The sequence below is a fragment of the Hyaena hyaena genome, unplaced genomic scaffold, assembly GCF_003009895.1.
Source record: "Hyaena hyaena isolate Hyena2069 unplaced genomic scaffold, ASM300989v1 scaffold_2556, whole genome shotgun sequence".
Lineage (NCBI taxonomy): Eukaryota > Metazoa > Chordata > Mammalia > Carnivora > Hyaenidae > Hyaena > Hyaena hyaena.
The window spans coordinates 1-15,409 of NW_024083195.1; the positions used below are offsets into that span (position 1 = coordinate 1).

Sequence of the window (15,409 nt, forward strand, 5' to 3'; positions counted from 1 at the left end):
GCCGAAGTTGGTTGCACTCTTCAACCCAGGCCAGTTCCAATCTCCAAATCCCCGTCCGCACGCCCTGCTGAAATTGCCTTAGACACAGCTTCCCAGGCAACACCCTCGGGCAATTCCAGGCCCCCTGCGGAGCTCTGGGGGCGGAGTCAGAATCGCTGCTTCCTTCTCTGGGTCAGGCTGGCGAGCATGCGCGTGGTTTTGCCCGCAGGGTGTTCTGAGCCCGAGCCCGCTGGAGTGGGGAAAACCGGGTCCCTCTATGGCTCGTCACCCGAAACACGAACTCACAGGCTAATTTCCCAGTTTTTAGTTCCTTGCCTTCACTCTCGAGTTCCAGCCAGCCAGGGGCGCGGATGCCCGGTGTCTGCGTGGTGCTTTCAGGGGCCCCAGCCGCCCGGGAGCTACAATGGCGGCAGGCGCGCCACCACTCTGAAGTCTAGCCTCCAGGAGCAGCACAAAGAAGCAGTTTGTTTGCTCAGCCCCCTCCAGGACCAGTTGGCGCGAGGGGACCTGGTGTGCAGGTATTTGGCAAGTACGGTCTTTCCAACGGAGGTTTTTCTCCCCCGTGCGGAGGTTTTTCTGTTTCGGACTCTCTCCTTTTCCCCTCTCACTCCCCGTAGAGGGTTAGAGGGGGATCGCCTCCCACCCTGGAGTCTCCGATCCCGGCCCGATTTTATCTTCCCCGGTTCGCACTCACGTTAGAAGGCTCTCTCAGTGGATTCTGTGTCTTTTTTCTCCCAATCTCTCAGGTTTTGTAAGGTTTCCAATGGCTTCAGATCTTTTCTGTGTGATGTATGGGTGCGAGTGCAAGTACGGAGCTCCTTACTTCTCCGCCATCTTGCCCTCTCCCCCTTTTTTTTTTAAATGTTTACGTAGTTTTGTTGGGGGAGAGGGAGGGAGAGAGAGAGAGAGCACATGTGTGCACAAGCAGGGCAGGAGAAAGGGGGGCAGAGGATCTTAAGTGGGCTCTGTGCTGACAGCAGAAATCCCCATGTGGGGCTGTGAACTCACAAACCATGAGATCACTACCTGAGTCCAAGGTGGACACTTAACGGACTAAGCACTGACCAGGCGCCCCACTATGATCTTTTATAAACACAAACATACTGTCCTTCCTCTGCATAAGATGTTCATGGTCTTTCTCTCACTTTTTGTATAAAACCGAGAATCCTCAGCTCCCACATCCACTCTTCACTTCACTCTGTCCTCCAGCCCCAAAAATGGGCTCTGTCCAGTTCTTCAAACATAAGGCGCCACTTCCTCTCTTAAGATCCACCCACACATATTCACACATCCCATTCTCTCTCACTGTAAATCACCGTCCCCACTTCATGACCTCTCTTTTCTCAGCTGCTTAACTCCTACTTGGCATTCAAATATTATTTTTAAGGAAACTTTCCCTGACTCCTCTAGATTAGAGCAAAATCCCATGTTATGTGTACTTGTAGAAATCTTTGTTTCTACTAGACAGCCCTTAGTATCCAGTGTAATTGTGCATTTGAGCGTCATTTGATTATTTCACCTAACATTTCACCCAAATGTAAAGTCCCTGAGACTTAGATTTGTGTTTTGCTCACCTCTTCTCAGAATCTAGCACAATCTGGCCCACTTTAACGACTCCATAAATTTTTGCTGCATGAATATATGAATAAGCTTTGTATCTTCTTTCCTTTAACTAGAATTTAATTCAGAATCTTTGAAGATTTAGTTTTGTGTTTATTATTGTTGTGAATTTCCTATTTGCCACCCACTGTCATATAATCTGTGAGTACTAACTCTTCAGCTTTTATTTCCAAATCTAGCATGTAATCAACTCTGATACTTGTCAGGGAATATATTATAATATTATAATTAAATTCCATGGTTCATGGTACTCCAAAAAACAAAAATACAGTAAGAAGGTCCAGATTTGGCAATCTATCTTCAGGAAGCATCCAACACAATGGCAATAGTCTCAAAGTTTACATTTCCTTAGAAGACTCTTCTCTTTAGACTGAGAGATATGTGTCTTTACTGTCATTGTCATTTTTCTCCATTATTTTACAAAAAGATCATTGAAAGATATCCTTGTGGCTTTCATTTAGGTCCCTTAATTACAACTATAATATGATTTAGAACATGAGTTCTAAAATATATGAAATGTGAATTCGAACATCTCATTGCTTCATTCATTCCTTCAAAAGCATTCCTGAACACATAGGTTTACAGGATGCTGAGAGGAGTGGATAAAAAGTACATGGCATTTCAAAAAATACAAAACCACTAATTCAAAAGGATACACACACACCTATGTTTATAGCAACATTATTTACAATAGCCAAATTATGGAAGGAGTCCAAATATCGATCAACTGATGAATGGATAAAGAAGATGTGTATATATACACATTGGAATATTACTCAGTCCTAAAAAAAGAATGAATCTTTCCATTTGCAATGACATGGATGGAGCCAAGCAAAATAAGTCATTCAGAGAAGGAAAATACCATATGATTTCACTCATATGTGGAATTTAGGAAACAACAAACAAGGGGAGGGGGGGAAGAGAGGAAAACCAAATACAAGATGCTTAACTATAGAGAACAAGCTGATAGCTACCAGAGGGGAGATGGATTAAATAGGTGATGGAGATTAAAGAGGGTCCTTGTCATGATGATCAAGGGAAATATAAGGAATCAATGAATCACTATATTGTGTGAAACAGGTAAAACATTGTATGTTAACTATGTTGGAATTTAAAAAAAGTAAAAAATAAAAGTAAATGGAATATTAAAATGGGATCAATTACTCTCATTTTTGTTTAAATACAGAGTACATCACTTAATAAATATGTGAGGATGAGCCAATTATTTAGGCTCTCTGAGTCTAAATTATTCATATGTAAAACCTAGACTAACAATCTCTGAGTCTAAATTACTCATATGTAAAACCTAGACTGATAATGGTGATAATTACATAATTTAAATTGCATGTGTGTGTATCGATGTGTATGTTTACCCACACACATATAGACATATAAATGCATACTATGTCTCACAGAGCCTGGAATATAATAAATAAACAAAATTATACTTGTTATGATAATCCATAATGTTAACTAATGTTTATTTAATAATAAATATTATTATATGTGTCCTATATGTTTTTATTCATTTAATATTTAAGATTCTATGGGCAAGAAATCTTATGATCTTCATTTTACCGATTTTTTTAAAAAAAATTTAATATTTAATTTGAGAGAGAGAAAGAGAGACATGGAGTGCAAGCAGGGGAGGAGCAGAGAGAGAGGGAGACACAGAATCCGAAGCAGGCTCCAGGCTCTGAGCTGTCAGCACAGAGCCTGATGTGGGACTTGAACTCCTGAACCACAAGATTATGACTTGAGCTGAAGTCCGATGCTCAACTGACTGAGCCACCTAGGTGCGCCTCATTTTATTGATTTTGACAACAAGGCCCAGAAGGTTTTGGCAAGTTGCTGATGCACACAGATAGAAAGTGGCAGAGATGAATAATGAACTCAGGCACTCTGCTTCTAAAGCCAGCGCACTTAACCTCAAACCATATCGAGTCTAATTGGCAAAAGGCATATTAAGAATTCAACTAAAACGTTTCATGACATTTTTTTACAACAGAGGTGGGGGGAAGTTTTAATTAATTGGACCTGAGGAAAGAAACTTAATCTTTCTGATAAGGCAAGGGAGTTTAAGCAAGAGCTGGATGGGGCACCTGGGTGGTACAGTCAGTTAAGCATCCAGCTTCGGCTCAGGTCATGATCTCGCAGTTTGTGGGTATGAGCCCCACATCGGGTTCTGTGCAGGCAGCTCAGAGCCTGGAGCCTGTTTCAGATTCGGTGTCTCCCTCTCTCTCTGCCCCTCCCCTGCTCATGTTCTGTCTCTCTCTGTTTCAAAAATAAATTTTTAAAAAACTATAAAAAAATTTTTAAAGAAGAACTGGATCTTGAGGGATGATTTCTTTCCAGATGACAAAGAGAATAGGTAGGAGAGAAACATTCTAAGCAAAACATGAAGATATGGAGAGACTTATTGTTTGAATGAAGGTGGGGGTCTTTATGAACAGGCTGAGTTCAAATGATATATAAGAATGAGAAGACAAGGAGCAGAAAAGAATTTCATTAAGCTTTGCTTTGCTATTCTGTGCTTACATGGTTCTGACGTATCTATTCTGTTTGGTTTTTTAGTTTTTATGAGGATAAATATGATCTCAATGTAAAGGATGTATTGGACATAGTAATTAAAACCTAATGTTTTGGACATATCAGTGGCAACTGTTGAAGTAGCCTGAATGGAAAATGATAGAAGCTTAAACAATATTTCAACAGAGTCTAAAGAAAAGGAATGGAGAGAAGCAGCCCAGGTATTTACTTCTAAGAAGCTCTTATCGTAAACAGAAGAAAGAAGGTGCAAATAGAACTTTACAAGTTGTAAACCACAAAAAGAGAACATCAATTCAATAAAATTCAGCATGTGTTTATTGAGTGACTTTGGAGAAATTTCCATTCTGTACAAGCCAAGAAGTGAAGAAATCATATTTTTTAAAGAGAGAATATTCAGACTTTTACCAGTAAAATACTTATATCATTTTTAATAATTTTATTTTTAATTATCACAGGTAGCATAATCACTAAAAATGTATTAAATTGAGTTATTTGTAATGATAGATTTCCTCTTTTAGCAAGCACATGTAATATCTATTTAGCTCAGCGGGCTTGGGCCTAAGATCTGGACAAATTTCCAAGTATATTCCCTCAACCATAAAGTTTTTTCTGGTTTCAAGATAATCTGTGATGAAGGTAAAGAGAACATCTTTAAGAGACCCAGTCTTAGTTTAGATAACAAAACAATAACAGGCACAGATTTTTCTTTCTGGAAGAATAATATTCTATGAGCAATATGTTTAAAATCCTGTGGGCCTGATTAATGCAGTGTTGAACTTTTCCACATTTCTGATTGACAAATTGTTTTGTGTGTGTCCATTCTTGTGACTAAGACACAATTATTATGTCCTGTATTAAAAGGACACCAATTCTATTATATTGTCTCTTCTGTAGAATATGGGTAGTGACCATTAACCTCTCAATTGCAAATACTTTACATGGAATTTATTGAGGCTCTAATGGGCTTCTTCACTTTTTTAATCACTTCTTATTTGAAAATAAATTTCCACCCCCAGTTACAACACAGATCAGTAGCAGCAAGGAGCAGAAGGGGATCACTTTCCAATTCAAGAAGTGTTCAGGAAGCTCCCTAAAATCCAGATGTGCATAAAATGTCTCCTGCCCTCTAGTTTCATACAATTGTGGAATTTCTATTATGTGTGGTCACTCTTCTCCATTAAAATGTCTGATTTCAGTGGGAGAAAATTCCATGTCATTTACAAAAATGGGATGAATTATTTCCATACTTCCCTTCCTATTATGATACCATCTATGCAAACAATTTCAAGATAATCAAGTGACTTTTACCTTTAGAGAACTAAGGACATGGTCTCGAATTCTTTTAGTTCTAATACCATAAACAATGGGGTTAAGGAAAGGTGGTACCAGAAGGTACATGTTGGCAATAAAGATATGAATTTGGGGGGCCACATTGTGGCCAAAGCGGTGAGTGAGGAAGGTAAAGACAGCTGTGGAGTAGAAAACGAGGATGACACAGACATGGGAGCCACAGGTGCCTAGAGCTTTAAAACTTGCTTCCCGTGATGGAAGGTGAAAGACTGCACGGAGGATTAGGACATAAGAGACAGCGATGAAAAAGCCATCACAGGAACCAATGACAGAGGCCACACTAAGGCTGTAACGTTTGGTAGCTCCTGTGTCCACACATGCTAGCTTCACCACGGCCATGAACTCACAGTAGGTGTGGGCAATGATTCGAGTCCTGCAGTAGGGCAGCTGCCTGAGCAGGATGGGATGTGGGGAAAAGAAGGCCACTCCCCGGAGTAGGACAGAAGCTCCCATTTTGGCAATGCGAGCATGGGTAAGAATCGTGGTATGGTGCAGTGGATGACAAATGGCCACGTAACGGTCAATGGCCATGGCCAGGAAAAAACCTGATTCCATAGCAGTAAAGCTATGGATGAAGAACATTTGGGTCAGGCAAGCATCAAAGGCAATGTCATGGGCTCCAAGCCAGAAGAGACAGAGCATGCGAGGCAGTGTAGATGTGGAGAGGACCAGGTCAGTGATGGAGAGCATGCACAGAAAGAGGAACATCGGCTCATGGAGACTTCGCTCTGCCCTGACCACAGTCAGGATGGTCACATTCCCCACCACAGCCACCACGTACATGGAGCAGAAGGGAATCCCAATCCAGATATGAAGGTGCTCTAGTCCTGGGATGCCCATCAGCAAGAAGGTGTCTGGAGATGTTTGAGATTTATTGGCTGGTCCCATAGTGCTGCTGTTCTCTGTCTTTTGTGGAAGCAATCCTCCTTTTTAGGGCAAAAGTTTTCTGGCAAGATCATCACAATGAAATCTGGCAACAAATGAAAAACAAATCTGGAAGATCCCTAAAACCTCATATTAGAAAACATTCAGGTTGTAATTTAGAGTGAAAAAAAAAAAAAACCCAACACTTAGTAACACTAGGCAAAAACTGCAACCCAACACAAAGCACTTATTCTCACTCAAGTCATAAATGTCATGAATCTGTTCAAAACAAAACAGAAAAGCCCAGAATTGTAATATCCATGTACAATAAAACTCAATGCCACTCCCTGAACTCCAATTTGATTCACTCATAAAGCCAGATTAGCTTATGCTAAAATGTCTGGTGTTATAGGTAAAATGGATCTTAGAATTGATCTAGCCCCAACGTCCTTCTTAATGCCATCTTGAAATGTAATTTTCTAGCCAATATCTGACTTTCTCAAGTATAGTTACTCCTGTCTCAGACAGTTCATTACATGTTTTTCTAGTGCTGTCACAGAACCAAGCCCCAGGAGCTGCAAGGCATTATTGGCCTTTCTGATGGAGCACTACAGACTCACCTGTCTTCTGCAGAGTCTTCACAAAGTCATTTCAAACTCATGCCTCCACTAAGTTCTCTCTGTTCTGTACATTCTGTGTCCAGTTCTGAACTTTTATTACTTGTATTTGAACACTGTATTTACTACAGAGATAAATGTACTTGATGTCTCTTTTCATTCCTACACTATTAGTGTGATTTCAGTGAAACTCATTTTTTATGTGAAGTAAGGAAGAAAAGTAATACTTAGTTGATCCTCACATGAAAAAGGCATACTGGAATCCTTCTATATGTTCATTTTAGCTAGAAAACCAAAGTAAATGAAACAGTGTTCTGGCAATTTTACCAATTAGAAGCCCAAAGTGTCACAGATAATGCAATGGCAGCCCAGAAAGAATGGTGAGAGACCAGAACTCTAACACAAAACTCTGCATGACTGCCAAGTTCATGATATTTTCATTATGTTATACTCAGTATTTCTTGTCACAGTTGTCAGTCTTAGTTAACTATAATCTACTAGTATTTTTCACAATCTTTAAGTCATATTTCTCAAGATGATTTTATTTTAAAAAACTTTAAGTTTGTTTATTTAGTTTGAGAGGGAAAGAGTGAGCAGGGGAGGAGAAGAGAGAAGGAGAGAGAGAAACAAAGCAGGCTCCATGCTGTTAGTGCATAGCCTAATGTGGGGCTTGAACTCACAAATGGTGAGATCAAGACATGAGCCAAAGTCAAGAGTCACTCACTTAATCAACTAAGGCACCTAGGTGCCCCAAGCAAGACTCTCAAGATGACTTTAAACAGATAATTAAAAAATTAGCCTTTTCATTTGAACTTGATAATCTGTAACATTTTAAAATAATCATTATCATGTGTTTCCCTTGTTATTATTAAGCATTTGTCTATATACATACATCTACATAGAAACGATTGAAATATAATTTTGATGCAAAGAGATCCCAATAACAGGACTCTTTATGATTCTAGAAAATTGTATTGATCCCTCTAACATAGTATGTATACTGTTCATTAGTTAGAAAGAGACCTATTAAATATAATAATAGTGAGGTTACAAATACTGAACCCTGTTTACTACATTATAATTTAAATTAAAAATTTTTTAAATGTTTATTTTTGAGAGAAAGAGAGAGACAGAATGCGAGCAGAGGAGGGGCAGAGAGAGAGACACACACAGAATCCAAAGCAGGCTCCAGACCCTGAGCTGGTAGCACAGAGCCTGATGCAGGGCTCGAACTCCAAAGTCCCAACTAAGCCACCCCATTGCCCTACATTGTAAACACTGGTCAAATGGCTTATTAAACTGGAATATAGGACTTACATTATCCAGTATTTGGGGAAGAATGTAGAGCACATCAGACTGATTATACATTTGATTAGAAGTATTCTCACTGTTGGGAGACAGTGTTGGGAGACAGAGAAGTAGGGAGCTCCGTGCATTTCACTTGCCCCCATCTCTCAAACAGAGAAGGCCTGAAGCCATAGAACAATGAACTGCAGGAATTTGGGAGGAAAAGAGGCAGAGTCTGCTGAGAAAAAAACCTCGTATGCACATGAGTGCAAACTGGGGAAGATAAAAATGGGCTGGGACCCAGAGACATGGAGGGAGGAGAGGGAACCCTCTTCGCAGGGAGCTGCAGAGAGTCAAGGGGAAAAGGAAGAGGGTTGAAACTGCTCATAGAACTGTCCCTGGGGAAGTAAGAAACCTCAGCTCAGGATGGAGAGTGATCCTAGTTCTAGCTGTGGTGTTGAGTTGTGACACCTAAATCTTATTGACTCCATTTTAGAAAAAGCCTCCATCTTGAGGGTGAACTAGGTCGGAACCCAGTTCCAGGAAAAACCGCAGGAAGTACTTAGGCAGCCTGCCCTTAGTTGCTTCCCTAGCAACAGCAACAGCCAATCAGTTTAAAAGAGGCGCCTATGTCCCAAGACATTCCTATTGGCAGTTTGCAGTCAGGCCAGATGGGCCGAACCAATTGGACGCTGACAAGACAGCCTGTACCTATCAGGAGGCTGCCAAGCTGAAACGCCCCAAATTCCACTGTAATAACAATAAAAAGCCCTGCAATCACGAGTTCAGGGCTCCATACCATCACCGCTGCGTCTGGGTGCACTGGAGTCCCTGCTCTAGCTTGTAATAAAGACCCTTTTGTACTTGCATTGGTGTCGGCTCTTTGATGGTCTCTGGGGACTCGTGAATCGGGCATAACAGACTTTAGGCTGGGTGCCCTGGTCCCAGGTGGCACCAGGAGAAACTGCTCCACTGCTCCCCCTGCTCTATCCCTGGAGGGGAAATGGCCAATCTGAAACTGTGCTGCTGCTCTCCTGGCTCAAACCCAGCAGGAAAGTGCTGGACCTGCGGGATTGTGTTTCTATTGGTATCAATAAAGTGCACAGACTGGGACCTGGAAACGAGGCAGGGCTTGGGACATGCTACATGGCCACCTTCGCTACTGTGGCACAGGAGGATCAGACCCAAAGGAGTGATTTGCAATGCTAGGTTCAAGAAGGAACTGGGGGGCGGCCATTTTTCTCTGCACAACCACCAAGATGGGACCTCAGGGAGCGGCCTATAGGACGCAGTGGAGGCTAAGACCTCCACCTTTTTTTAACCAGAGCCCAGGGCAAACCCAACATGGATGCACTGCCATGATTAAGTCTAAATCAATCTTTTCTATTCAGATATATTTTCCCTTGTCTCAATCATATCACTCCCCTCTGCTGGACTTGGCACTCTGGTCAATGGTTTGCTTAAACAGTCACATTTAATCTATTCTCTAGATATATATTCTACACTTCCACTGCTACCTTTCTATCTCTTTCTCTCTGGGGTAATCAGACTATATTGTTTCTATAAGTAACATTATCTTCGTTTCTTTCTCCTCACCTCCTACCATATTCTCCTCTTTCTCTTTCTGAATTAAGTGTCTTAGTCTCTCTGCCTGGTCATTGTCAATTTTACTTTCTCCTCGCCCTGTCATTTCTCTTTGTATGTGCTCTTCCATCAGTACTGCATACACCCTGATCTTTATTTGTAGCTGGGACTCTGATTTTATGCTTTTAGACTGTCTTTTGGGTTTCTTCTTCTTTTTTTCTTTTCCTCTTTTTTTCTGTTTTTTTTTTCTTCTTTTTTTCTTTTTCTTTTTCTCTTTTGGCTTACTTGTTTGTTGGATTTGTCTGCATTTGCGTGTCTTTGTTCTCTGTGTGTTTGTCTGTCTGTTTTCTTTTCCAGGGTTACTTCAAGACACAAGCCAAAGTATACATGGTGGAGAGTCCCAAATACCACTATGAGTAGGGAAATAAAATAAACAAAGTCTCAACAAAATAGACCAAGAGACAACATTCAATGAATACTTCCTAAATGGACAGGCCATGGACAGTCAATGAGCCTTCTTTAATATAGCAGTACTTGCAGGTGCAGAGCACATAACAAGCTTTTAAAACTTACAAGAGACAGAAAGCTCACCAAAATGATGAAGCGGAAGAACTCTCCGCTAAAGAAATTCCAGGTAGAAATGACAACAGAAGAACTGCTCACAACAGATATAAGCAAAATAACTGAACAAGAATTTAGAACAATAGTCATAAAATTAATCACTGGGCTTGAAAAAGGCATGGAAGACATAAGAGAAGCTATTGCTATAAAGACTATGGAGCTTAAAAATAATTGTGATGAATTAAAAAATGCTATAAATGGGATGCATGATAAAAGGGAAGCATCCAATGCATGGATTGAAGAGGCAGAGAGGATAATAAGTGAATTAGGAGACACAATTATAGAAAAAGAGGAAGCTGAGAAAAAGAGAGACAAATGGATCCAGGAACCTGAAAGGACAGTTCGAGAGCAGAGTGATAAAATCAAATGGAACAGTATCCATATCATAGGAATTCCAGAAGAGGAAGACAGACAGAAAGGCGCTGAAGGTGTATTTGAACAAATTGTAGCTGAGACCTTCCCCAATCTGGGGAAGGAAACAGACATTGAAATCCAAGAGGCACAGAGAACTCCCCTCAGATGTAACTTGAATCAATTTTCTGCACGACATATCATAGTGAAACTGGCAAAATATAAGGACAAACAGAGAACCCTGAAAGCAGCTATGGATAAAAGGACCCTAACATACAAAGGGAAACCTATCATAGTAGTTACAGACCTATCTACTGAAACTTGACAGGCCAGGAAGGAATGGCAGGAAATCTTCAATGTGATGAACAGAAAAAATATGAAGCCAAGAATCCTAAATACAACAAACCTGTAAATCAGAATAGAAGGAGAGATAAAAATATTAACAAATAAACAAAAATTGAAAGAATTCATCACCACTAAACCAGCCCTACAAGAAATCCTAAGGAGGACACTATGCGGGAAATGTTGCAAGAAACAAGAGGTACCAGAGACACCACCACAAGTATGAATCCTACAAAAAACACAATGACTCCAAACCCATATTTTTCAATAATAACACTGAATGTAAATGGACTAAATGCTCCAATCAAAAGACATAGGGTAGCAGAATGGATAAAAAACCAAAATCCATCTATTTGCTGTCTATAAGAGACTCTTTTTAGACATAAGGACACTTTCAGATTGAAAGTAAGAGGATGGAGAAATATCTGTCATGCTACTGGAAGTCAAAAGAAAGCTGGAGTAGCCATACTTATGTCATACAAACTGGACTTTAAAGTAAAGGCAGTAACAAGGGATGAAGAAGGGCATTAAGTAATAATTACAGAGTCGATCCATCAGGAAGAGCTAACAATAATAGATGTCTATGCACCAAATATGGAAGCACTCAAATACATAAAACAATTAATCACAAACAGAAACAATCTTATGGATAAGAATGTGCTAATAACAGGGGACTTTAATACTCCACTTACAGCAATGGATATATCAACTAGACACAAAAATCACTAGAGAAAAAATGGGCTTGAATGACACATTGCACAACATGGATTTGACAGACATATTTAGAACTCTACATCCTGAGGCTATTGAATTCATTTTCTTCTCAAGTGGGCATGGCACATTCTCCAAGCTAGATCACATACTGGGTCATAAAGCAGCCCTCAATAAATATAAAAGAACTGAGATTATACCATGCACACTTCCAGCTCACAATGCTATGATACTTGAAATAAATTATAGAAAAGAGTGTGTAAAACCTCCAAAAACATGAAGGTTAAAGAACAACCTACTAAAGAATGAATGGGCCAATCAGGCAATTAAAGAAGAAATTTTAAAAAATATGGAAACAAATGAAAATGAAAATACAACTATCTAAACTCTTTGGGATGTGGTAAAGGCAGTCCTAAGAGGAAAGTATATTGTACTCCAGGCCTATTTCAAGAAACTAGAAAAAGTGCAAGTACAAAGTCTAACAGCACATCTAAAGGAACTAGAAGGATAGCAACAAGAGCACCCTAAACCCAGCAGAAGAAGAGAAACAATAAAATCAGGGCAGATATAAATAACATAGCATCCAAAACAAAAACAAAAACAAAAACAACAACAACAACAACAAAAAATCAGTTGACCAGATCAATGAAACCAAGAGTTGGTTTTTTGAAAAAATAAACAAAATTGACAAACCTCCAGCCAGGCTTCTCAAAAAGAAAAGAGAGAGCACCCAAAGAGACAAAATAATGAATGAAAAAGGATTTATTACAACCAATCCTTCAGAAATACAAGCAATCATCAAGGAATACTATGAAAAATTAAATGCCAACAAACTGGACATCTTAGAAGAAATGGACAAATTCCTAAACACATACAAACTACCAAAATTCACGTGGGAAGAGATAGAAAACCTGAACAGACCCATAACTTGAAGAAATGGAATCAGTTGTCAAAAATCTCCCAACAAATAAGAGCCCTGGGCCAGATGGCTTCCCTGGGGAATTCTACCAGACATTTAAATCATGTTAATACCAATTCCTCTCAAGCTATTCCAAAAAACAGAAATGGAAAGAAAACGTCCGGACTCACTTTACAAAGCCAGCATCGTTTTGATTCCCAAGTCAGACAGAGACCCAATAAAAAAAAAGAGAACTACAGGCCAATATCCTTGAATACAGATGCAAAAATCCTCAACAAGATACTTGCAAATCAAATTCAATAGCACATAAAAAGAAGTATCCACCATGATCAAGTGGGATTCATTCCTGGGTTACAGGGCTGGTTCAATATTCACAAATCAATCAATGTGATACATCACATCAACAAAAGAAAAGATAAAAGTCATATGATCCTGTCAATAGATGCAGAAAAGCATTCGACAAAATACAGCATCCCTTCTTAATAAAGACTCTAGAGAAAGTCGGGATAGAAGGAACATACTTAAACATCATAAAAGCCATCTATGAGAAGCCCTCAGCTAACATCATCCTCAATGGGGAAAAACTGAGGGCTTTCCCCATGAGATCAGGAGCACGACAGGGATGTCCACTGTCACACTGTTGTTTAACATAGTGCTGGATGTCCTAGCATCAGCCATCAGACAACAAAAGGAAATCAAAGGCATCAGAATTGGCAAAGAAGAAGTCAAACTTTCACGTTTTGAAGATGACGTGATACTCTACACAGAAAACCCAACAGACTCCACCAGAAGCCTACTAGAACTCTTCCATGAATTCAGGAAAGTTGGAGGGTACAAAACCAACGTACAGAAATCGGTTGCATTTTTATACACCAAAAATGAAGCAACAGAAAGAGAAATCAAGAAACTGATCCCATTCACAATTGCACAAAAAACCATCAAATACCTAGGAATAAACCTACCCAAAGATATAGGAGATCTATATGATGAAAACTATAGAAAACTTATGAAGGAAATTGAAGAAGACATAAAGAAATGGAAAAACATTGCATGCTCATTTATTTGAAGAATAAATATTGTTAAAATGTCATTACTACCCAAAGCCATCTACACATTCAATGCAATCCCAATCAAAATGGCACCAGCATTCTTCTCAAAACCAGAACAAACTATCCTAAAATTTGTAGGGAACCACAAAAGACCCCGAATAGCCAAAGTAATAGTGAAGAAGAAAACCAAAAGGGGAGGCATCACCATCCCAGACTTTAGCCTCTACTACAAAGGTGTCATCACCAAGACAGTATGGTATTGGCACAAAAACAGACACATAGACCAATGGAATAGAATAGAGAACTCAGAATTGGACCCACAAATGTATGGCCAACTAATCTTTGACAAAGAGGGAAAGAGTGTCCATTGGAACAAAGACAGCCTTTTTAACCGATGGTGTTGAAAGAACTGGACAGCAACATGCAGAAGAATGAAACCAGACCACTTTCTCACATCATACACAAAAATAAACTCAAAACGGAAAAAGGATCTGAATGTGAGACAGAAAACCATCAAAACCCTAGAGGAGAAAGCAGGAAACAACCTCCTTGACCTCAATCGCAGCAATTTCTTACTTGACACATCCCCAAAGGCAAGGGAATTAAGAGCATAAATGAGCTACTGGGACCTCATCAAGATAAAAACCTTCTCCATGTCAAAGGAAACAATCCATAAAACTAATAGGCAACCGACGGAATGGGAAAAGATAGTTGCAAATGACATAGCAGATAAAGGGCTAGTATCAAAAATCTATAAAGAACTCACCGAACTCCACACTGGATAAACAAATAATCCAGTGAAGAAATGGGCAGAAGACATGAACAGACACTTCTCCAAAGAGGACATCCAGATGGCCAACAGACACCTGAAATGATTCACAGCATCCCTCATCATCAGGGAAATGCAGATTCAAACCACACTGAGATAACACCTCACCCCGGTCAGAGTGGCTAAAATGAACAAATCAGGAGACTCTAGATGCTGGTGAGGATGTGAAGAAACGGGTCCCCTCCTACACTGTTGGTGGGAATGTAAGCTGGTGCAGCCCCTCTGGAAAACAGTGTGGAGGTTCCTCAAAAAATTAACAGTAGAACTCCCCTATGACCCAGCAATAGCACTGCTAGGAATTTACCCAAGGGATACAGGAGTGCTGATGCATAGGGGCACATGTACCCCAATGTTCATAACAGCACTTTCAACAATAGCCAAATCATGGAAAGAGCCTAAGTGTCCATCAACTGACGAATGGATCATGAAGATGTGGTTTCTCTATACAATGGAATACTACATGGCAATAAAAAAGAATGAAATCTGGCCACTTGTAGCAACATGGATGGAACTTGAGGGTGTTATGGTAAGTGAAATAAGCCAGGCAGAGAAAAACAGATACACTATGCTTTCACTTATAGGAGGATTGGTACCATGGGGGAGGAGAATGGGAAAAATAGTTGGGGAGAGGGAGGGAGGTAAACCATGAGAGACTCTTGCATGCTGAGAACAAACTGAGGGCTGATGGGGGTGGGGAACAGGGTATGGGGTCTGA

The 15,409-nt window shown here is 40.0% G+C and overlaps 1 protein-coding gene across 1 annotated transcript; it reads right to left on the bottom strand.

The window, feature by feature from the left end:
* Positions 1-5,463: 5,463 nt before the first annotated feature.
* Positions 5,464-6,408, bottom strand: LOC120227593 (olfactory receptor 52D1-like). Its single transcript, XM_039225674.1, has one exon. The coding sequence runs from the start codon at positions 6,406-6,408 to the stop codon at positions 5,464-5,466; it is 945 nt and encodes a 314-aa protein (XP_039081605.1).
* Positions 6,409-15,409: the final 9,001 nt, after the last annotated feature.

Coding starts and splice junctions, on each gene's coding strand:
- LOC120227593 (XM_039225674.1), bottom strand. CDS start 6,408: ATGGGACCAGCCAATAAATCTCAAACATCTCCAGACACCTTCTTGCTG.